The sequence below is a fragment of the Haliotis cracherodii genome, unplaced genomic scaffold, assembly GCF_022045235.1.
Source record: "Haliotis cracherodii isolate W230 unplaced genomic scaffold, xgHalCrac1.p SCAF_19, whole genome shotgun sequence".
In the NCBI taxonomy this organism is placed as follows: domain Eukaryota; kingdom Metazoa; phylum Mollusca; class Gastropoda; order Lepetellida; family Haliotidae; genus Haliotis; species Haliotis cracherodii.
In genome coordinates this window covers 15,461,043-15,485,971 of record NW_027266274.1, presented here as the reverse complement: position 1 = coordinate 15,485,971, position 24,929 = coordinate 15,461,043, and the positions used below count along the sequence as shown (strand labels likewise).

The following is a 24,929-nucleotide window of genomic DNA, read 5'->3' as shown; positions in this document are numbered from 1 at the left end:
AACGTTCACCTCGACATCGGTACTCTCGAATCCGTCCATCGCTGTGGCTGAGGTGAAAACGAGACTCGTCAGAGAATAGAACTTGTCCTCACTGCAAGGCCGCCCAGCGTTGACGCTGTCTGCACCACTGTAGACGTGATTGACGGTGGTTTCCTGTCAAAATGGGATGTCTGGCGGGTGTTCTGGCGACAACCCTTGCACATCTGAGGCGGCGACGTACGGTTTGTGAAGATAATCGTCGAAGGCCAGATATGCTTCTTGCAGGCACTGTTGCTGGCTGTCATAGATTTCGTAGCTGTGTTGTTCGAATCCAGTTGTCTTGTCGATTATTGGTTACGCGTGGCCTGCCACTCTGAGGATGGCCTCTGACTGCATTCGTTTGTTGCTAACGTTGCCATAAACACCAAACGGTGTTTCTGTGGACGTATAGTTGTCTTGCAACATCACGTTGACTCGATCCTGCTTCAACCATACCAATGGCTCGCCGACGCTCATTTTCGGACAGGCGTGGCATTTCGTAATGTTGAATTATTGCGTAGTTTTGTTGTTTTTCTGAGTGATTGTTGTCAGCAAAACAGCAAAACAATGCATATGGAATCCCGTTAACGCACATATTTTACTACCCATTCTTGGGTAGTGAAATGCATGGGGCTTGCATAAAAGTCAACTTTTGCATGGAATGCATGCTTTTCTGTAGCGTTTTTGTGACTTGATTCCATACAAGTACTACAATATTGAAAGCCAAACTTGACTTGTTTGAGAAATACACTAAAATAAAGGTGTCACAGGATTTTGTTGTTGTTGAGTATATAAAGTTGTTTTTTCAAATGTGTAAAGTACAATGGCAGATAATGTTCTGCGCATATCTGCTATTTGAAAACCATTTACAAACTTTACTACGACCTCTTTGAAATCTTTAACCCTGATCAAATACCTTTGAAATCTTTGTAAAAGGGTATGCTCGATTGTACGTCCAAAGAGGTGTAGACACAAAAGGCTGGGGCTGCTAGAGTATTGCTCGATATAAAGGAATCTGTTGAAAATCCTGTTTTAATCCGAAATATAATACCTACTTCATTTGCTTTTTGACACAGGTAAGGATACCTTCCCTCTTCACTGTTATGGCAACCGACCCCCTGTACATCGTATCTACAGACAACAGAAATATGTTTCCCTAGGAGGTAGAACCCCGGTGTCTTCGTTGTTAAACACGCCATATTTATGGGGCCCAGCTCTGATGAATAGCCATGTTTCCAAGACCAATGTCAACAGGTATGATGTCAATGATTACGCATAACACGACAGTAAGAACAAGTTGTTCAACTGAACAGGAGAGTTGTCTCAATTGGTGACTTTTTCCAAACAACCTTTAATGCTTTTCATTTATTTAACCAAACTAGCCTATACTGAAGTGCGTTAAATGTTCAGAGTGTCATCAGACATGTTTAGGCCAGTGGCAAGGTAATTGGCAAGTAACATAACAACCTAATACAATACACAATCACAGGTGCCATCGTTTGGTCATTTTCAGGTTAGGGTGCAGGATTACATTGTTGTGACATCAGGGTAGAGACGCACACATTTGATAAAAACTTTGAATGGTTCACTTTAATTGTCTGTTGATTATTACACGTCCAAAGTATTTTGATGAGTATTCATACTTTAGATAAACAGAAGCATAATTTGCTCAATAGCGTTGATAGGCGATCCATAAGTTCCTCAATAGCCTTGCGTCAACCTTGGTCGTGTCACTCATTACATTTTTACACACCAAAGAGTTTATGGTAAGATATAGCCAGACACAAATAACACAAAAGGCTGTATAATATACTCCAAAATAAAGTAGCTGTGAGCATATGCATATTTTTTCGTACTTTTTACATAACTCAAATCTCCTCTCTGATTTTTTACTTTCATATTCTACCACACAAGTTGTATATTAATAATCAGATGAAGAATCAGGGGAATTTTGAGATTTCCATTCCCATTAGATATGTACAGCATATGGAATGGGGAAAAAGTTTGAGGTGTGACTGTCTCAACAAGTGTTATGATGTGTACAGAACATCGATCAATCTGTAAAGCCAAATAATCCATATAATCATAATTAGTAGTAGTTTTCAGTTAATACATTGATATTATCACAATTAATTTTGCTGCACACTTGAGACATACGTATCGTAAGACTATTTTTCAGGGGAAATATATAGATCAGTGATACCATATGTATATGACATTCATAATCAAAACACTGGTGCAAGGGTGTTCCTATAGTCTGATGCACCACTGTTGTTATCGGCGAAATACAAGTGCTGATGGATTTCAAACCATGATGAATTGATTGAGACCTGCACCACTTTAGTGTTGCTTTAAACATTCAGCTGACACGTTCACAGCTCTTGACGGATCGTGTACGATATGATGGTTTGTGTTATATCTTGAACGTAAATATTGATTACATGTGGTTGCGAAGTTTAATCTAGATGAAAAGACGTGTTTGTTACAAAAAAAATTTTTTGAAATAAAAACTTTTCACAGGGTTTTCGAAACAAAACAGTCAGCAACGAACGTTATTTTAACACCGAGGTTTGAGCCACATGTACAGCATGCAGCCTATTCAGGAAATCACGCACAATTATCCTAGCAGCTGTTGAGGAGGTGCTCTTAAATGAACTGTTTACAATTACCCCAAAGGCAGTATGTCCAACAATGCACTTGTTTTAGTATGTTTAGGGGTAGAACAAGGAGCGATGTTCTCACTTAGGATAACACCACGGTATCAAATGTTCACATGTAACCTTAAAGTATAGTAACAACATTCGTCAATAAGACGAGTATAATCTGACTTTGTTGATGTGAGTTAATCGTTGTAGTGTACCATTGTTGACATCATTTATAGTACTGATTGAGTACCGATAGTTTCTTATGACAAATTTGACACATTCATCGGCGAGGATTTGCACAGCCGACAAATACTTCAGTGAATGTAGCTAAACAGTTATCAATGGTTGTGAAACTGAGGAAGGATACTAGTCCAAATAAGAACTGTATTACTTTTAGTAGTTTTATGTAGTGAAATATATCTATATCACACTTGTCACATTCCTGATTTTTAAATTGATTTAGTTTGTCATTTAGGATGCCCATTTGTCTGTTATTAGAGTACATCACTTTGCTAGGACATGTATTTCTAACGTCCAACTATTTGAGCTGACTGTCCAAATGAAAACACAGAGGTTTAATGTGCATTTATAGTGCAAGCTGCAATTGCAACGTACATATTGACAAATAATGCATATTCATCCCTACATAATGACCGCTATTTAAGTATATAATAGTGAATGAAGTGTAATTAGTTTTGAAGAACATGTGAATAAGTTTAACAATAATAATCCCAAATTGATTAAGGCATTTCACCTAATTTGACAAGGTTTACTGTTTGCGAGAGTAGTGATACTGATCGAGACTCATTATGTTTCTTTCATGATGTAAATGGCCAAAAGGGTACATGTACAATCATACTGGGAAACAATTTGTTAGCATACATGACCAATATCAAATGTTACAAATCGATCAGTCTAATTCTTCAACACTAAATGTGTAACTGTGCTTCACTACACTATTGTAGTGTACTGTAAGAATATTCTTATAAGTTAAACTAATAGCTACATAGCTACTTACAGTGTAGGTAACATCTCCTTCAACAACTCCAGGTATCACACAACCATGTACAGACATGTCTTGTTCAATAGCTCAATGCATGCATGTCATGTTGTTGTGAAGAGCTTTAAACATATTAAGTCTTTGAGTGACATTGCATGGCATATTGTTTGTCTCCCTTGTAACTTACCATCATAAATTTAATGATATCCACCGTATCTAGGAACTGTTTGTATGTGCGTCACAAGCCCTGAAATGTGGCGATAAATTGCCCTACACTAGCATGACGTTTATTTGCACTCTTTACAATTTGCCCTGCTCACAACAAATGTGTAGACAGATGCAGTAAATAACGAATGTAGTCACATCCAAATTGAAGTAGTCACACCGAGGAAAAAACTGACACGAAGGGATTACACAACGTTAGGTTATTGTTGCTGGGGGAGCAGCCAGACATGTTTGAGGTCAATCATATTGGCTGAGCAACCAATAAACTTACTGGAGGTGAATCAGTAGTCTGACCCTGACAAAGCACTTGAAATGATTGTTGAAGTGAAATTTATGATGGTAAAGTGATCATTAAAGACTGAGTAGAATACCATAGTAATTACGTCACTGAAGTAGCCTGGCACTGATCTTAGGTTCATACAAGTAAATAATTTACATTGAAATTTTATTCTGATCATTATTATTGTTTTGGCCTGTTCAAAATCTTCTTCCGTAAACAGTAGGTTATATTTACATAATTTCGAAGAATGATTTGCTTATCATTGCGGAAAGCATGACATAATCAACAGCTTTCTTACGAGATGAGGTGCAACTGGGTTAAACGTCGCGTCCAAGATTATTGCGCTTACATATTGACGTGCATGCACGTGTGTGTGAGTGTGTGAATGTGTGTGTCTGTGTGTCGCTGCCTGTACTAGTCCGGATTGATGCTGATTTATAGTGCTAGCCCTATGAGATACCATGCCGAAGTTTAACATGAATATCCTACTCAGACACAGTATGCTGACTCCGAGCCGACCAGGGGTTAGCCCCTTAATGCCGAGCGCCAGACAGGGTTACAACAAGTACAATCTTTTAACGTCTTTTCGTATGACGCGGTCGGGGTCGGGGATTATTAGAAATGATAACTACAAAATACATGACAATCAAGCATTCTTATAACTGTTTTGTAACAGATACAGACATTTCCTACAATGTCTTGACACAATAACCATAAGGTCACCCCATAGACTTTGAGATAAAGAGCTAATACACTCAGGCATACCGCCAAGTAGTACAGACAGGATTATATCATCGTCCTCACTACATAGTCTTGCAAATGTAGAGACATCTATCACATCACAAATGATTTCAAATAGTTCATTTCTGTCATTCATATTCAATGTACAATGCAAAAATACATGCTTAATAATATCATGAGCTACAATTCCACATCGACATTCCCTAGATTCTATATTTATGCATCCCAGCCGTACATGATGAGACAGGTTTGGGAACTGTTCAGGACGTTCAAGTGCCAGTAGCCAGAGTCTGTGTTCTTTATCATTACGTAGCGAAACATATCTATGTTGCTCATAATATCAGTCACGGGTGACACTACACACATGTATATATATATATATATATATATATATATATATATATATATATATATATATATATACACAGGCCATCATCAGTTGGCTGGATACAAGTGACGATCCGGAGTAGAATAGGTCTTTAGCTACCCATGCTTGCCGCCAGAGGCAATTATGCTTGTTGTTAGAGGCAACTAACGGGTGGTCTGTCTTGCTGACTTGGTCGATGCATGTCATCCTATCCCAATTGCTAGGATCCATGCTCATGATGTCAATCACTGGATTGTCTGGTCTAGACACGATTTTTTACAGACCACCGTCATATAGCTGGAATATTGTTGAGTGTGGCGTAGAACAACAAACATACATATACATTTGGCTGGAATATTTCTGTGTGTGGCATAATACATGTACATGTATATGTGCAATAATCTTCAACGCGGCCTTAAACCTCATTTCACCTGACCTAACAAGGGTATACATATATACGTGATTACTATATTAGTTCTCATCGTCTATCAAGAGTCTTGGGATGTCGTTAACATGTGCAGAGTCTGCCATTTTCATCTCCGGTCTATTGGCAGCATCGATCATCTCATAATCCGAGATGCAGATATTTCTGAATTTGATGCATCAATGATCAACATGTGTGATGCAATTCCCAATTTTGATTGTTTCATATGTTCCCATAATTTTTTTTAGGTGAATAATTGACTAATTGCTTGTGACAAGGGCCATCGGTGGTGCAGCATACGGTCACGCTTTTTTTAAAAACACTTGGAATTATCAATGCTTGATAATGATTCATATACACAAGCTTATGATACAGATAGAATCGTACAATTGACTCTTGTTTTCTTATTATTATGGAAATACTTTTGCCACCCATACGTTTCTATAATTCCGACGTCTAGCAGTCAGATACATGTATCATATATGTAATATTATGATATTAATGTTAAATTCCAGTAACTACCATTTGGCAAAAGAATGAAGGTGAACTCCAGTCACTTTGATTTGATTTGATCAGGTACCCATTCCCAGTTTGTTTGTGTTTATTGGTAGCGTTGCAAACCCTACCCGACAATTCACAGTGCTACTAAACCTCACCTATTATGGTTATGCACGTCTGCACAAGTATCAACACCATTGAACAAACAATAATTCAACAGGGCAAATAACTTGATGATGATACAAAATAAGTTTCACTACTGCTTGCAGAAACTGTTCAAACAAAATGTCCTGTTTGAACCCTATATTCGTCCCGATTATAATCATTGGTTTCTTAGCTCCGCACTCGTGGCATGGGTTTAGCTGCAGGAAGTCTACTGTAACTGTAACTGTAACTGTAACTGTAACTGTTACTGGTATCATGTTGTCACGCATTTGGTATGAATAGTACCATCAGTACCTTACCATGTAGTGTGTGAATGCATGCGTGACCTTGCATGCGTGCTTGCTTGTGTGATGCAGGTCCATTAAGTCATAATCGTGTGTTGAGCATTTGACGATTCGTGTAATCATTCTCATAGATGTAATGCTGATAACATAATTCAATGTAAGCCAGTATGTTTTTATTACAAAAGATATTCTGATGGATATGTACATTCCTGTAAGCCACTTCTTGCATATTTCAAGGAAGTCATCACTGCCCTAACCTTTATTCTGCTATCAAAGTGTCTAAAGGGTTGATGACATTTTCTATTCGTCGATGGCCTTTTGGGGAGAACCACGTCATCAGAAAACGTCATCAGGTGGGCCTAATTAAGTTGAATACGAGTCGTTTTGCCCCCTTAGTCAGTTTGTAGCTTCTTTAACTGTTTCAATATATGCAAACATGACAATACCAATCTGCACAGCGTTTCTGAATCATCGAAGCGTATCATTGTCAGTAAGATTAGCGTTCACAAAGAAATTCTCAAAAACAACTACATTTCAAAAGTATCCATTGTGATTCGTTGTTAGCTAAGGAAGAAACGCCATCAGGATGAAGGGAAGAACAACGGTGGTCGTACTGTACATCCTCAGGGTGGAAACTGCAGCATCTACACAACAGAGAATATTACATTCTAGTATGCTACACACACAAACGGCTAAGACTTAGCTTCAGGTATGTCGATGATCTGTTCTGGTTCAATAATAGTAAAATAGACGATCATCTGAACTTGAAATTATAGATGCCAGTGAAACCGCCTCACCTGTTTCAATTTAGATTGATGTGACCAAAAGTTTGACTTGTATCAAACATTACCATGTTTGTTCAGGTGAACAATTGACTTACCTTATCATGTATTTGTGATGGGTGCCAACGGTGAGGCTTGAATTACTGGCATCATCTCTATTTCATAGTGTTTCATAAACATATGCTGAATCGTACAAAGGACTAAGCTATCAACAGAGCTCCTGTATTTTACCAATATTTGCATGTCAATACCCGATAGCTTTTGCTATTGTTACTTGAATATAAACAGGTGACAACTTTGTTACTAGATTTCTTATTTGGAAAATAATCAAATTCATGATTCATGTCATCATTCGTGAATACATGTACTCTCTTTTGGCCGAACAAGCCTCATTTGAAATGGACATAACTTCACGAAGTGCATGGTGTCTTCGTCATCTACAACTTGGGCCCGGTAGCTGTGGTTCGTGTGTCAGTCCTGCAACCGACTCTGATACTTGTAAACTTTCGGTCTCACCAAAAATGTTAAACTGACTGTCATGATAGGAAGGACTGCCTTAAACTCAAATCTATCTCTGATTGTCCAGATTATTAACATTGATAATCAGTGTATTAAGGTTTTCGTGGTCCGATTGATTTTATTAGACTTGTTTAAATGTCCTTTGTGTGTCGAGTAGGTTATAATAGGGTATATGAGAATTGCAGTTTATGTATATGCAAAACTGACAAAGAACGTGCAAGCTACCCTACAGGATATGCTTACCCTTTTCGCAATGGAATCTGTTTTGGCAGATATTCGAGATAGATTACTATGTGGCCGTCACGTTTTATATTTAATGACAACAGAATCATATAAATACGTACACATACAATAAGTGAAGGGTGTAAGTGTCAATTAAACTCTGCCGTAAAGGGGCAAGATGATGGGCAAGAAAAATAATATGCATTGATAAATTGTGTTGGTGATTCAACAGGGAACAGACAAGAACATATAGAGGGATCTTTTATACTATATTTACCAATCTGCAAAACCTTCAAAAAGGTGTTACTTTTTCTCTCAACATTCCTACACGTACGTTTCTTCCTATTTAAATGAATGCATTATGCGAACTGAGGTTAAACAGAAAGAAAGAATATTTCTGTATCAATATTATATTCAATACGGAAACAATTGTTAGCCAATGCATGCATATATCATTGTTGCTACTATCATGGGTTTGTATTTGCAGCGAGTATAAACTGGCAAATCGAATCCGAGGTTGTTATGAAATGTACAAGATGGACATTCAACAATATCAAACTGCCTGATACTTACTACATGTAAGAGTTGCAAGTCTCCCCTTGGGCTTGTCTATGATAGCAGAGGCTTTGACTCCAGTCTTGCATGTATCTTTATCTCCTGCGTCAGTGAGACATTGGATGTAGGTCTCCAGAGGCCTGAAACACATGATGGTTGCGTGTTACATTACTAACGATCTAAATGTAAATATGAAATAATGTATACACAAAATAAAATTGAATAAACTGAACGTAAACAACGGCTGATATAATGAAATGTGAATATGAAAAAAAGATAATGTTTTCATTTTCAAGTATATTACTCAAGAGAAGTAAAAGGCATTCATTCTTTCACGATAGTAAAGTTAATTTGTCATGCGATAACATAGTATGTTTGTTTGTTTGTTGTTTAACGCCGCACTCAGCAATGTTCCAGCTATATGACGGCAGTCTGTAAATAATCGAGTCTGGACCAGACAATCCAGTGATTGACAACATGAGCATCGTTCCACACAATTGGGATCGATGACATGCATCAACTAAGTCAGCCAGGCTGACCACCCGATCCCGTTAGTCACCTATTACAAGCATAGTCGTTTTTAAAGGCAAGCATGGGTTGCTGAAGACCTATTCTACCCCGGATCGTCATGGGTACGATAACATATTAATTATAGTAATATGAAAGAATCTAATGTTCTTTAACTTATTTGAGGAGTATATATGTCAGTATATGTGAGCATTTCATTATTGAAGAAAACATAAGACAATTTGGAGTCTACCCGCATGCGTTGTTCCCGGATAGGTCGCTTCCCCAGAATGTCTTTTGGCATGTACAGGGCAACTCCAAATCTGGGTCTAAAATCAGTACAGAAACACTTGCAGCATTATTCTGTTTCGTCCCTGTTCAGCATTGCCGAATTAACATCAATGAAAATACAACATCATTTCGAGAACATTCAGACAAATATGATTAAAATCTAATGCGCTGGGGATATAGTTTTACTTAAAATGGCAGAGACGTTGTCCTATTCGGATTATAAAGTTATTTCGACCCGTGTGGTATGAAAGAAATACAAGAAAGCGGGTATCGTATGTGCCTGTTAGACACTAAACTAAAACAGAAAACAATAGATGGTTTGACCCTCGGATTCCTATTCATTAAGGACAAAACACAGAGGGATCTGGATCGATGCATAGTGATGCTTCACATACGTACGCGGGAAGTATTCATATTCAAGACTCAATAAACCAATATAATCGTGTCTTTTTCATATAATCGATTATTTTTGTGTAGAAACTGTGATAATCAAAAAGTATATGAACCAAATCATATTAATCATGAAAGCGGCAACACAAGACTTTAGTGCTTACCACAAACAGCGTCACTGATTTTCGTGGCTTGAGCTGTTGCCAAGTCACACCCAGCAGATGTTCCTGCTGCAGTATCGAGACAATCCAAGTACACTTTCAGATGCCTGAAATATAAACGTTTCATAAAACATGTGTCCTATTTAGACTATTTATTTGTGGAATTTATGAAGTTTGTGTTTGGAATTTGGAGAGTTCGGGTCGCCACAGCAACATCCCTGGATACAACATATGTTGGTAGGAGAGACAAGTGATAACATGATTTATTACTTTCTACGGATCCGACAGTGTCAATACGAATGTTGGCAAACCTACTTACTCACAGTCGGTATCTGAACCCTCGGCTGATGTAGCATCGTTGTACGTGGAGGTACATGTAGCACAAGCTTCAGCAGCTACAATACGTATCCTCCGATGTATTCAGACCTAGAATATATGCTACTATTACTTTTGTACAATGCCAAACAAATATAAATTAATGAAAAGATATATTTATCCACTCATGTGGCACAAAATGGGAATTATATACCAACCACTTCACAAACTGAATAAAATTATGAGGGTCTCACTTTCCAACTATGTCTTATAGTAGTTAGCGAACAAACGTGTATATCAAACTAACGGCGTATAAATGCAACTCACATAAAGGCAGACGAAACACCGCCATCGTGCACATCCTGTATGCACCTGGTTGTTGTCTGGCCAGACCCCGCCGCGCTACACGCTGTCAACATGGGAGACGTGGAGCTTTATAGCGTGTGTTGCTATGGTGTGGTCTGTTTGAAGCACACCTTCGTTCTCCTATGATGTGTTTCTCCTTGGAACTTTACCACACACGCTGATTTTAGATCTTAATGGACGTCTGTGGAATAATTTGGTATCTAACTACGTTTCACGAAGGTTGTGAAAAAAAGTTGATGACCTGCATCCTGCTTGTCTTGTTTTGTTCACGAAAAAGGACAGACGCACAAACATGCACAGCTTTTTATCACAAATAATGGAATGTTTCACAAAACAATTATCTTATCTCAAATGCGCCTCAACCAACAGTCATTGCTTGAAACAAAAAAATACAATTACATAAAAGTGTATTCTGAACATCAGTGGTCACTTAGAGTGTACAAGCAGATGAATCATTTGTTGAATCAAATCAGGCACAATTGTACAACTTTGTTATTATAGGTTTAATAAAATACATCAATTGGGGATAAATAAATTTTGATCATGACAACATATATCATTGGATATACGTAGCTGAGGATTCGTATCTATTTCTCAATTAGGTATGTACTGATAAGAAGTGTGAAGGAATGTGCAAGTAAATGCTTAAAACATATTTGTAGAAATAGGCTAATAGATTTCAGATGCCAATAACCTATATCACTTTGTAATGATATTTTATTGATTGTTAAATGCTTTTAAAAATCTCTGTTGTTGAAAAGGATTCTGCTTTGTTGAAACCAATTTTGTTACAGTATATAGGCACACGTAGTAAAGTGCAAGAGCTAATAAAGAATACTCAAACATAAGTTCGCCGCTCTATAAATCAATGAAACATGATTTATCACCTTGATAATATGTCTGGTTTTATAAAACCTTCTACAGCAGGTTTCGTAGCAATGGCTGTAATTCACGATGCACTGTTAAAACAGTTCTCAAATACCTGGCAACGAACATGTAAATCATGTACCACACCATGCAGTGTTCCTTTACCCACCAACAACCAAGTCAAATCTTAGAACATGTATGTTGATATGATATGACACCTACCCCGATACCCTTGAACAGGCGACTACTACTTTCTTTAAGTTTACTGCATGCTGTCACTTGATTATATAATGTGTTCAGTGCATAACAAACAGGAGTTTGTGTTAAAAGACACTTTTTTTCTTAACTACGTGCATGTAGGTATTAGGTAACCAGGTCTGCAGTGAAGGGAATAAGTGGCATTAATTTGAGAGAAGTGAGCGTACAAGGAACCAGATTCATGAACTCCTGTGCAAAAATTGATTATATAAACACTGACTTTGACATAACCAATTAATTCGTCTTTAAAGCGGGTGATTATGGGATAATTAGTATATACCTAGGCTCGATAATAATATGGATTATGTTAATGTATTTATGTGGCATTGGAAATCACTGCTCATGTATTCATTTTGGTATTTCAGATATCCCTTCAAACTCTGCGAATAGCACCTAATACTTGGCGTATGGATAACAGTATATATAGGCTGCTGTGGTAAAATGTAACGTACTTTAATGTCTTTGGTTTAAATTATCAGAAAGATAATCATCTGCATCTAATCAGATGCAATCAGGTTGCCAATGCATGCTAGGAATTGCATCCCAGAATAAAGTACAATTTACATACCTACTAGAAATAATTGTCACACACATTGAAATAAGTGTATCACAAAAAAACAGGAGGGAAATATAACCAGTGGAACAAATAGTTTTTACTTTTTTCAAAAGACTTCAATTAGGGCGTATGTTAAATTTAGTGACAATTACCTTTCCCCTGGTATGAACACGAACACTGCGAAAAGGGGTACTTGAAAATGCTTCTAAAAAGTTTATGGTAAGAAGTTAACTGACTATTGCTGTAAAGATATTGCCTAATCTCTGCTTGCAAAGTTAGATATGTGGTTGCAAGTGTCAAATATCGAGAACTGTTTGTCATATGCAGTTGAAACTAATATGTCAATTTTGAAAATATCAAGGTCATTTACTCTTATTGGTAATATTATCATTAAAAAATACTTCACCCATGGAAGGTTAAAACATACACTTTGAATAGCCATTACAAGGAATGTTTTACCAACAGTTTCTGTATGACTCGGGATCAATAGTAGCATCGACTAGAGCGCCATGATATTTTCATTTATGGTTACTATTAGCATAGTTTTCCGCAGATCTTTTTCACTTTTGTTATGTTCTACGTCTGTGATGTCATAACCTATTGTGACTTCTTTAGAAACATTTTTATTATTGGCCAAAAAACAGTCTACACTACTAGATTTCCTCGGCAGCTTTTAATGAAAACGATTGTTTATCAGGCTATTTACAGGGTTCGCCTTCTTGGGTACAGTGACACAAATGAATCTCTGACCACTCATCTACTTCAAAATGGAAGCATGACCAGACAAGGTTACAACAATAGCCTAGATGTATAGCCCACATCCACAAATTTATCTGAATTAGTATCTTAAGCGCTCATTCTGATTTCGAGTAGTACAATTGTATAGGATCTTATTCATCTCGGTGAAAAGTTCTAAGTAGAGAGCGTTACTGCTTCGTACGCAATGTGTAAACCAGGTCCCGGGACAGAGATATTGGACACATCAGGTCAACGATTCCTGTGATGAGGCTGTAGCTCAAATCAATTACCGGTTGGACTTGGTAATTACACGGAACACAGTATCCAGGAGTTCCATTACCAGTCTGTACATAACCACATCAAATGATGTTCAACGAGTGAGTACAGCAATGGAATTTTACGACTTGGTTTAATGAAAAGGTTGCTGTGATATAACATGTGATGAACAGGAGCCTTCTCGCGGTCACTTTCCACTAATGATGATATTCCTATAACATATGACATATATATGGTTCAAAGACAAAAAAGAGCAAGAAACGTTTTTATTAACCTTGACGAATCTCGGGTTGTTGTAAACAACATGATCGTGATACATACAAATTATTAATAATGTGCTGTTTATGGTTGTGTTCAGGCAAATACAGGCAAACATTACTGATAGAGACAACGTCATATACAAACTGAGGGTAACTGCATCATGTATGAAGAATATGGTGATAACACACCACGTAAGTATATTCATGTAAATTCACATTGCCGTTAACTTAAAGTGGCTGAATCAGTTAGCTAGCCATGTACTAGCACGCATACCTAAACATGATCAGCACTGGTTGTACTGAAGGAACAAAACATTTAAAAACATCTCATCAATTATGAATTCATACAAATGATAAACATTACCATGTTGATGGATTGAGGTCTGCACTATCGGAGATCATATCACAATGCGTGAGGACAGAAATCGTGACGGACTAGTTAGAGTCGTCAACCTCAATCAGCTAGAGGACAGCTCAGCTAGAGGACAGCCACTGCCAGATCAGAGACATCAGCAGATGGTGGAGAGACAGTCAGACGTATCCAGTCCACGTCATTATGTAACTAACTTACATTTCAGTTTAAACGTAACCATGCAGAATATACGAATAAAACTAATTTGGTTGTATTTGGAAAGTATTCTAGTCAGAAACTGAATTTCTGAAGATGATGGCTTTGCTAAAGGATGACCAAGGGCTTTCCCAGATGGTGACTGTTTATCAACATTTTGAAGAACCTCACATGACAGCAGCGTAAGCAAAGGTTTTAAATGTCTGAAATGAACTAATCGTCACCCCGAGAATACTCGTGTTCTGCAACTAGGGTGTTGGGTACCCTTCACCCTCATTTCACTGACTTGTATTTTCGTATTGTTCCTTGCCATATATAACAAACAAAATGTGTTCACAAAACTTTCATGTCATATAGTAATAAATAGGTTTACTCTGCACAATAGTGTCAAATGTAATATTTCCAGAATCAGATGGTGACTTTCATTTCCTTTAAAGCACATTGTGTCGGATATTATTTCTGTCCTAAAAGCAATTGTGTAAAAGAATACCTATTACCTACAACCATCTAACAGAGATTACTATTTTCACAAAAGATTACACATAGATGGGTATGATAAGAGGCACGTTTACATGTTTTTTTAGTTTTGGTTTGTTGCTTAACGCCGCACTCAGCAATATTCCAGCTATATGACGGCGGTCTGTAAATAATCGAGTCTGGCCCAGACAATCCAGAGATTGATATCATGAGCATCGATCCACACACTTGGGATCGATGACATGCTTCAACTAAGTCAGCCACCCTATCCCGTTGGTCGCCTTTTACGACAAGCATAGTCGCCTTTTACGGCAAGCATGGGTTGCTGAAGACCTACTCATTCGTGACCAACTCGTGTTATTCCGAGACAAGACGTGACCCCCATGAAGGTTTCCATGATGGCATATGGATATCATGAAACCATACGGCAAGAATGGATTGCTGAAGACCTATTGTACCCCCGATCTTCCAGGTTCCCTTGACCACAGGACTATGTGATCTACATGTATGTGGATTTTGTCGTGTGCAAGTCAACTGTTATGTTGGAACATACAAAGTGAAGTAACGAGAGGAAAATAAGCTCCGTAAATGTTTTTTTATTTCACCAGTCACTCGTGCATAAAGATTAAACATCTCGACTTACATCTCAAACATACATTTCAGGATTTCATAAGGCAGGGTAGAATACATCTAATTGGCAAAATCAAACTTATATTTCCTTTGAAAAACGAATTAATCTTAAAAGTTTCTGAATACACGTCATATTGACCAAATTGGTTTGGGACCTGTGGAGATGCCGAGTAAGAATGTTGGTCCTCAGCAACCCATACTAGTCGTGAGAGGCCGTCATATAGCTGGAATATAATATTGCATACTGCCGCATTAAACAATATGCAGGCAAACACAATTTTCATTTATAAAGTAAGTGCAAGTAACGAAGGAGGTGTGAAAACTGAAAAAAACCTCAAACATACAAAACGTGTGACTCTCCTTAAAACCATACCGATGCAACACATATGACCGTAACCATTTTCAGTTGCATTAAGGAACTGTTGAAAAGTTGCATCCCCAAGCCGTGTCAGGATCTGCTGATCGTGGGTTCGAATTAAATATACGTCACTACTATGACCGGGCTGGTTGGACGCCAATAATTTTAACAGTTGATAGCCAAAACATCGGATATTCGTAGTCAGCCATTGTCTATACATTTATGCCATTGCAATAAGACTTATGACCCGGTTATTCATTTTTTCCTGACTGAAGTACTTTTGTTTTATATACTATCACTGCGACAATTACCTTAAGTTGTCATGTGCAGTATTTTCACCTGTCAAGGACTGACTTAAAAATTAACTTTGAATCGAATTGGAAACTGCTGTCATAACTGCATGGGTGTCATCTACCCTTTTGAACACATTTATAAGTAATGTTGTGAATTGTCAATATCAAATTTGAACTCGTTTTTTTATTATTCTTTCCTGAATAAAATAAGTTGTCAAAAGCAGTTTGCATTTTCATTTATGTAACGAATATTATTTTGGGATAACACTTTCTCAGTAAAGTACAGATTCTCGTACTGTTTTGCGTTGGGTCCCGGTCGGAAAACGGGACCCACACTGTCATTTATGTTCAATAACAGCCATACAAATCGTTCTTATATATGTGGGCTTCAGTGAAAGTCTGGACCAGACAATCCAGTGATTAATATCATGAGTGTGGATCGATGCTCACGATATTAATCACTTGATTGTCTGGTCCAGACTCGATTATTTACAGACCGCCGTCATGATCATATAGCTGGAATATTGCAGAGTGCGGCGTTAAACAACAAACCAACCAACCAAAACCAACGCTTCTTAGGAACAGAATATTGCGGCAGCCAACCCCCTTTAGGTACGCGGGATTCGGCGTTTCACTTTAATGCCTAAATGAAGTAACTTTCAAACGTATCTCCACAAATCCTTCGGAACAGACTGATTACCTTGTACACAACGCATTGGGAATTATTTTTCGAAAGGATAATATAAATACCGGTAATCTATGTTTTAAATGTTTGGTTCAGTGTGGCTCCTGTTACGTGAAAGTAATAATTTTAACTAGCATGTCAAAGATAAATATCCCAACGTCACACCATTCTACACCAAACCTAGGAATACATGGTACGCTCACGCTGGCATACACTCAGTTCAATTCCACTGCAGACCGTCCGAAAACCTGCCGACCAAGCGTTACCACCCCTGCACAGGATCGCTACATTCGACTGATCCACCTACGTCATCGCAATGCTACAGCTACGGAGACTGGAGGACGCATCCCTGGTTTGAGGGTCATATCGGACCAGACTGTCAGAAACCATCTTTGCGAAACTGGAATCCGACCCAAAAGACTAGTTATCGTCCCTGAATTCGACAATTACGGTAGCATAAGTATCATGGTGTGTCTTATAAGATGATTGGTCAGGCCTGATGATTTAGGTGATAATGTGTCATTGTATGCGACGGTGTGGCATGTCATACTATTAAACACTGTCAGATTATCAGATTCAGAATGAGAATCCATTGCAATTGACAGTTATATTTTTATCACTTCTTGGTCCTGATGCTCAACTGCATGTGTCCAATGCCTCGCATATTATACAGAGTCCTCTGGACAAGGGGAAGTAATCCTGGAGTATGTAATATGATGCGCACGTACAATAATCATGACAAGGATTTTAGCCACACACAGCAACAAGGTTTCATCCTCATCATCTTGAACAAACCTTGTGTGGCCAATACGTCGTCTTACAATGACCTCATCGTAGTTTGACAGTATGCATGAGCGAGTAACTCTTGCTCTTTGTGTTTGGTTTATTGTCACTGTATGGGGTAAGTAGTGGAAATAATGTTTTGTCAAGAGCTGTTTTATGCGTTGCATCAACCAGTGAGTTACCTAATAGTCAGACATAACTTTTTTTCAAGAGTGGAAAGTTTTCTTCCAGTGATTTTACAACAAAAAAGTTTTCCCCCAAAGGCATAATTTATACTCAAAATATTCCAGCTATACGATGAAGGCTTTTATTCAAATATGTTTTCTATTTTTTTACGTCATGCACCCTGAATTAACCAGCCTGACTACCCGATCCATTGAGGACGAAAAAGTTCAGTTAATTGACACGAAGAATGTGAGAATATGCGGGAAATCCCAACCTGTGCATAAAATTGACTGTCTAACACTGCCGAGGTCGGATTCTATTGAGCAAGTCTTCATTATTTGAATAAGGGTAAATATGTTTAAAGCTTGTACAATTTATCATCATCCTTTAAGAGGCTGAACATAATGTTGATATCTCATATCAGAAAGAAACGATTCGTGGTTGTAATTTATCGTAAAAACACATGGTATATTCTCCCTGCAGTGTTGTATTGTAATATAAACAAGGACCACCAGATGAATATTTATTAAATACAACGCATACTCTAACCTAGGTTTTGTTAATTTGATGGCAAAATAGCATTGTAGTTTTAAGTAAAATATTGTGAGTAATCATATAGCATACTTGAGCTATGTAGCTCTTTGGAAACTTGGAATGGGTTTTAGAAAGTAACATAGGATACAAGGTGCTCGCGAAAACATGAGCGCATCCTGCCCCACCAGTGGTATCCATCACAAACACATGCCAAGCAAATCAACGTAACTTCACCTGATTGCGATCTGTGACTTGTTCACAAGGTCACTTGCCGCCACACCCGTTGACCTTTACACAGGTCTTGAATGCTACCTTGATTATACAACTTTTAAGCCAGAGTCGTATGACAGAATATTCATAAAAGGAAAAGTTGACTATTGGAAAGTTGAGGTCATCCATCCCTCTGGTCATACAGTCGGGTTGAGAGTTTTTGTCACACTGAATCTTTTCGCGTCGATCTAAATATGAAACAGACGAAACGATCTCAATGTTCTCCTTTACTTCAAGTTCAGGTGGGTAAATCAATGGAAGAGAATTGGCTATTCTATGGTTATGATCGATACCATATCATAGATATACTAATACCTGAAGTTCAACTTCTTAGCCAAATTATTTTGCATATAGAGACAGATCCGCCAGAAGAGGAGCACAATATTGGTGCCTGTGGTGATGCCTACTCCTGCCTAAATGTCAAATTGTGCTAGTTACCGAATTACAAATGATAATATTTTATAGTTAAAAAACTAAGGTAGCATTTTTTGGTAAAAAAATCACAAAATGTGCATGTGATGATAAAGCTTCACATTCTGCTGCCTGTAAATCTGGATATGGCAAACCAGTGCCTGAAGGCATTAGACTGATCCGCGCTACAGGTTATAAATGAGATGCAGTCTTTAGAATTACTGGGTCACCATTTCAGTCTGCCAACAAGAACGTGAATGTGAATACATTTATATATGTGTAATTCTTGAATACATGAACACAAAGAAATAAGTATCGTTTTCATATATGATCTTATAAAGGAAAGTTTCAGGAATTATTTTCTCACAATGTTGAAGCAAATGTTAGTTTCTATTACACATGCTAAATCTCTAACCTTGCAATTTATTACAAAATAATACCTAATGCGACTTTAGAGCATCAAAATCCTCTCTTACACCTTCGTATTATCTTAATAATAAAATAAGTGATATATCCAATATGTCCAAAGTCGGGCTGCCCTACATGATTTGTTTTGTACATACTTGTTCTAACTGACAAGGTCTCAAGTAACATAACTATTATATGTAAGCATCACTACATTAATATTTTGAGAAAACAAAATGATACAAGTGTCACACCAAATAGTGTAGTACAAGAATCCTATCGAAATTACCAACTTTACAGCTAATCAGTGATTTGTGGGGTGCTTCGATGACTGCAACCTTCAAGCTCACTCGAAACGCTGGTAATCCGTGACTAGCTCGCGACCTCAAATATGATTAACTATTGATTAATTAATAATACTTCTCTTTAATACAAAATCCGCTAATTGATTGCTGGTATTTCTCAACTTTGACATGATTTTTTTGTATAGTCTGACATACGTTTACCAGGCATATAACTCGGCGATGACCACAGGAGTTATGTCCCTTTTTTCGTCAAACACTTGGAAGGATTGATTAAAGTGAAACGTCGGTTTGTTTGTAGTCGACATCGTACAATCAGAGATTTGTAGAGAGATTTCGCATGAATATGGAAAGGGTTTTGACGCTATTATTTACAGTTCTGTTTATTCATAATCTGTTTTATCGCAGGAATTACCTTCACCTGACAACCTCCTTTGTGTTCTACAACCATGCATTTTGTTTATTGGCATTTACATACACTGTAAGTTATAGTTGTAGGATAAAACACGTTCGATGGGTATTTATGAGATTTTAAACCCGAAACTGATGAATAAAACCAACAGGAAGTTTTTATCTAACTTATAAACCGAAATATAATCTAATAACCATATTTATTAACAATGTTATGTTTCAAACATACTTTCCACGAACCTTAGGAAACAGGCGTAAAAAATCTCTTCTGGCTTACATGTACTTGAAAAGAAGATTCTTATAAACATTGAGCACCTCCAGCCTTTTGGTTCACATATACTTTTGTTGCAGGTTCCATTTTCTGAAAAAAGAAAACATTTGACTGTACATCATTCCACACATTTCCTGATGTATATAGTGTACAAACGTAAAATATATGTCCAGCAAGGGACATTTATGTTACAACAGTGGCATAACTTTTAAATATAGAATATTATAACATCTGCGTAATTTGAGATTTAACTGATTGAGGAACAAGAGTGACGTCACTGGAGGATTTTTTTAAAAATAGTCAGTCTCGATTATCTGCCAAAACATATTACATAAAAATAAAAAAGCAGTGAAAAGAATTAAAACTTAGGATAACACCAAGTATTTGCGAAAAGTGTAAGCATTCCTGCCCTACCGTTAGTACCCGCCCCTTACACAATTTGTATGAAAATGAAACAAGAAAACGTTATGTCAGTAGAGTTGATACATTTAATACACTTAAATAGTTGTGGCCATTGACGAATATATAAACTCCTTTACTGAACATAATTTGATATAAGGGACATGTACACAATGTATATATGGATGAGCATATAACAGTAATATTATGTTAAGATATTAATGGTCGTACAACCCTCTAGTCAAACTTTTCACACTGTTACACTATATCGGAGGGATTTTAGCCCAAATTTCGTAGACGTCACTTTGCTGTCCAAAGTGTTCTCCACAGCTGCGATAACGTTGTCGTTCAGTTGAAATCGGTTCCGTCTAGAGCTGTCTTCATGTTTGGGAACAGTTGGGAGTCTGACGTAGCCATATCGGGATAATAAGGAGGGTGATGAATGCGTTTAAAGTCACACGCGTGGATTGTAGCCAAGGCAATGTCAGATTTGTGCAATGGCGCATGATCATGAGCTAGGCACGCCTTCTTTCTCAGCTTCAAGTCTCCAGCCCTAATCTCATACCGCAATTGCCTCACAAGCACAGCATTATATGCTCTGTTAATTGTTTGTCCTTTTGAGATCCACCGTACACTCTCCATCAAAGAACACGGAGGCCATAACCTTCCCAACTGATAGGACAATCTTCGTCTTCTTTGGCGGTGATGATGTCAAATTCTTCAACATTTTTCATTGTTTCTCAAAGTCACAAATCGTTGTAAGAATGTTTTTTGCATCATCTTCAAAGAAAGCTGGATTATCAGGAAATATGTTGCGCCTGGTACGATTTTGATCAAATGTCAGAGGCTTTGGAACCCAACGAAAGCTCTGCCATAATGGAATATACTCTCTTCTGAGAAATGCCTGCTGAACTGGCAATATGATGCTCGGTGAATGGTCACGACAATGTAATGAATTGTCTGAATTAATTCTGGTGTTGCTCAAATAACAGGCCTCGCAGGACAGGGTCATCTTCAGGGCTGTGCGTTTACAGTGGCAAGTAAAGTTTATCCATTTTCCAAAGGTCAAAGGCGACTAACGGGATCGGGTGGTCAGGCTCGTTGACTTGGTTGATGCATGTCATCGCATCCCAGTTGTATGGATCGATGCTCATGATGTCAATCACTGTATTGTCTGGTCCAATTATTTACAGACCGCCTTCATATAGCTGGAATATTGCTGAGTGCAGACCAAACCAAACCAAAACCAAAGGTCAAAAACCCCTTCGTACGTGTCATGGGGAAACAATGTGCTGAACTGACTCTGTGGATATAGTTCTACGACATTATGTAAAGTCAGCAACAAAAGGTTTCACTATTATACAATTCCTTCCATGTGAGGCTCAGGACTTACCATTTACTCTTCGAAAAATTAAAAGGACAGCCTAACGTAGGATAATGCATGTGCCTAGTTAGCGTGAATATCTTACCCATATCATAACATTCAAAATGGGTAAATAAGCTGTTTGCATGTTTAATGAGTGGCGACCCAATGATGTACCAGAAACGTCGCCTGAGCATATATAGAACATATTTCAACTCTGATAATCTGGCATGTACACTGAGTGAATGAAAATAAAATATTCACTGATTTCAAACACACCGTTTCTTCAAGAGCCATGACAGCTGTTTGGAATTTGAACAAAACTTTACAGCATTATAGGGAAGGGTCTTATGAACATAATCTGCAAATGTGGATACTATATGTGCAATGACTACTGAAGAAAAGCACTGAGGAATTAAAGTTACATTATGTATTAATTAAGACTGGTATTATGCTTTGCTATAGATTATTTATGTTGGATTCGATCTTCAAGATTCCAAAGATCTTAAAGACATTCGATTTAAAGTTCACCTCAAGTGGTACGTCTAACTGCAGATCCACCCATTCATCCTGACGTAAGTACGTGTGTTGCTTAGCAATTCTAAAGGACCTCAAACATTTCCGCTGGCTACACAAACAAAAATAAACATGTTACTACGTTGTGTAGTCTATTCGTGTCGTTTTTTTCCACTTGATGTGACTACTTCAATTTTGTTATATTATTTTGAGTTCAGAATTTACTGCATCGTGTCTGTACACTTGATATCAGCAGAGCAAATTGTAAATAGTGCAAACAAACGTCCTGTTAGTGCAGGGCAATTTATCATTATGTGCCACATCTCAGCAGTTGTGACGCACCGCCAGGCAAAACACCAGGGTGAAGATATGGGTTGACCCTAAACTTCTTAGATACGGTGGATATGTTGAAATTTATGATGGTAGAGAAACAACGTGTTTAAAGCTCAGGAAAAAGCATGTGGTGAGCCGTTGAACAAGACATGTCTGTACATGGTTGTGTGATACCTCGAGTTGGTGAAGAAATGTAAGTAATTTGTGTTGTTGCGTTTTTTGGTTCACTGCAATAGTAGAGGGTAACATAATGACACATTTAGAGTGAAAGCATTTGACTGACAGATTTGTAACATTTCATTTTGGGTCATTGATTCGAACTCCATTCTTCCCAGGATGAATTGAAATCGGCCCTTACATGCATCTAGCCATGTTTTGATTACACTGATTTTGAGTTCATAAAAGAAACGCTTTGTGTCTATCTTTCGCTGAGAGGGGAACTTATCAATTGAAGTTAATAATTTCTCCACATGTTATTTCATTACTTTTAATATAACATGAGACTATACTACCTAAATAATAGTCATACTGTACTAATAAATGTGTAATATTTATCAACAAAACGTATCTATGTAAGATTCAAACTTTTTAGCACATATTGGTCTGGAGACCCAGTGTCGTCCACATTGTGAGAGATTATCAAACACTTACTTTATATATAGCAGTTTCAGGTTTCAAAACATTAATCAAAAATCAAAAACATTTCATAACCAAATCACATGGGCCATGTCACACGAGGTTGTCTGTTCCCTGGCGACAAGCAGGAAGTACTTGAGATTTGATTGCATGCTCAAATAAATGAGATATAATAGGAAAACATATGTAGGTGAAATAGGTGTTATTCATGCACTGTCTGTTTGATTTAATTTCCTACATCAACAGAATTAACGCCATACGTCAGCTTGTCCTTTATGTAAAATATTTTCATTTCAATTTTGACATAATAATTGCTTTATAATCTAAATTATTGTTCAGAAGAATCAAATCTACCTAAACGTTATCTTCTTGTATGTTTCCAACTCACCCGTGAAGATCCGGGATAGAATAGGTCTTCAGCAACCCATGCTTGCCGCCAAATGTGACAATTCTTGTTGTAAGAGGCGACTCACGGGATCGGATGGTCAGGTTCGGTGACTTGGTTGGCGCATGTCATCGTATCCTAGTTGTCTGGATCGACGCACGTGATATCAATCACTGGATTGTCTGGTCCAGACTCGATTATTTACAGACTGCCGTCATATAGCTGAATATTGCTGAGTACGGCGTCATACAAGAAACAAACAATCAAACAAATCACTGTGCATCTCTAACAGTCATGAATCGTCCTATTCTAATTCTAATCTATAAAAGGCAGACTAGCCGTGCACCAGAGACTTATTTACGACATGTTGCATATAAATTGCTTACACTGAATGGGATTAATGTCGCAATTATGACGTCACTGAATTGCAACGTCTTTGCATAAAGTCATAGCACTGCAAAATGCCATCAATGGAATGTCATTACACTTTAGAAGTCGTGGGAAATGGGTAAACGCGAATCTATTAATCAAAATTAGGTATAAAACAGGAAACTAACATGAATTAATTAGATGTTTCACATACAGAAATGCCATCTCCATGTGTGGTTAAAATATATCAGAAAGGTATTAATTTCACATTCATGCAAAACTGTTAACACAATGAATGATTTAAGTGTTAATATGGCACCGTTGCTTACAAGTACAATTGAATCTAGCAGGATACAATGCACACTACACACCTTCCTTTTTCATTTGGGCGGTTAGATTAACTAAAAATGATGTCAGAATCAACTCCATATGATTATATGCCAGATATCTCAATTGAGAAAATAAATTTTAACTTATATCTATAATTTGTATAGTGTGATCATTTAGATATATTTCAACTGATCAGAATAATTTTAAGTAAAGTTGTTAATTTGACTACAACTACCCCAATTATAGAACCGTTAATAACTGTTCAGCTACATTCACAGTAGTGTTTGTCGGTTGAGCAGATCAAAAGACACTAGGGAGATATATC

The 24,929-nt window shown here is 37.5% G+C and overlaps 2 protein-coding genes across 2 annotated transcripts in view; both read right to left on the bottom strand.

Annotated features, from left to right (window-relative positions):
• The window catches only part of LOC139467141 (fibropellin-1-like), a 198,139-nt gene that overhangs the window by 21,078 nt on the left and 152,132 nt on the right, over positions 1-24,929 (bottom strand). The window lies entirely within an intron of this gene.
• The window catches only part of LOC139466874 (uncharacterized), a 30,326-nt gene continuing 12,608 nt past the window's right edge, over positions 7,212-24,929 (bottom strand). Inside the window, exons 4-8 of the mRNA XM_071248607.1 lie at positions 10,394-10,483; positions 10,078-10,181; positions 9,486-9,561; positions 8,744-8,865; positions 7,212-7,291 (exon numbers count right to left, since the gene is read on the bottom strand). Of these exons, the coding sequence (XP_071104708.1) occupies positions 7,212-7,291; positions 8,744-8,865; positions 9,486-9,561; positions 10,078-10,181; positions 10,394-10,483 (472 nt within the window). The remainder of the gene's footprint in view (positions 7,292-8,743; positions 8,866-9,485; positions 9,562-10,077; positions 10,182-10,393; positions 10,484-24,929) is intronic.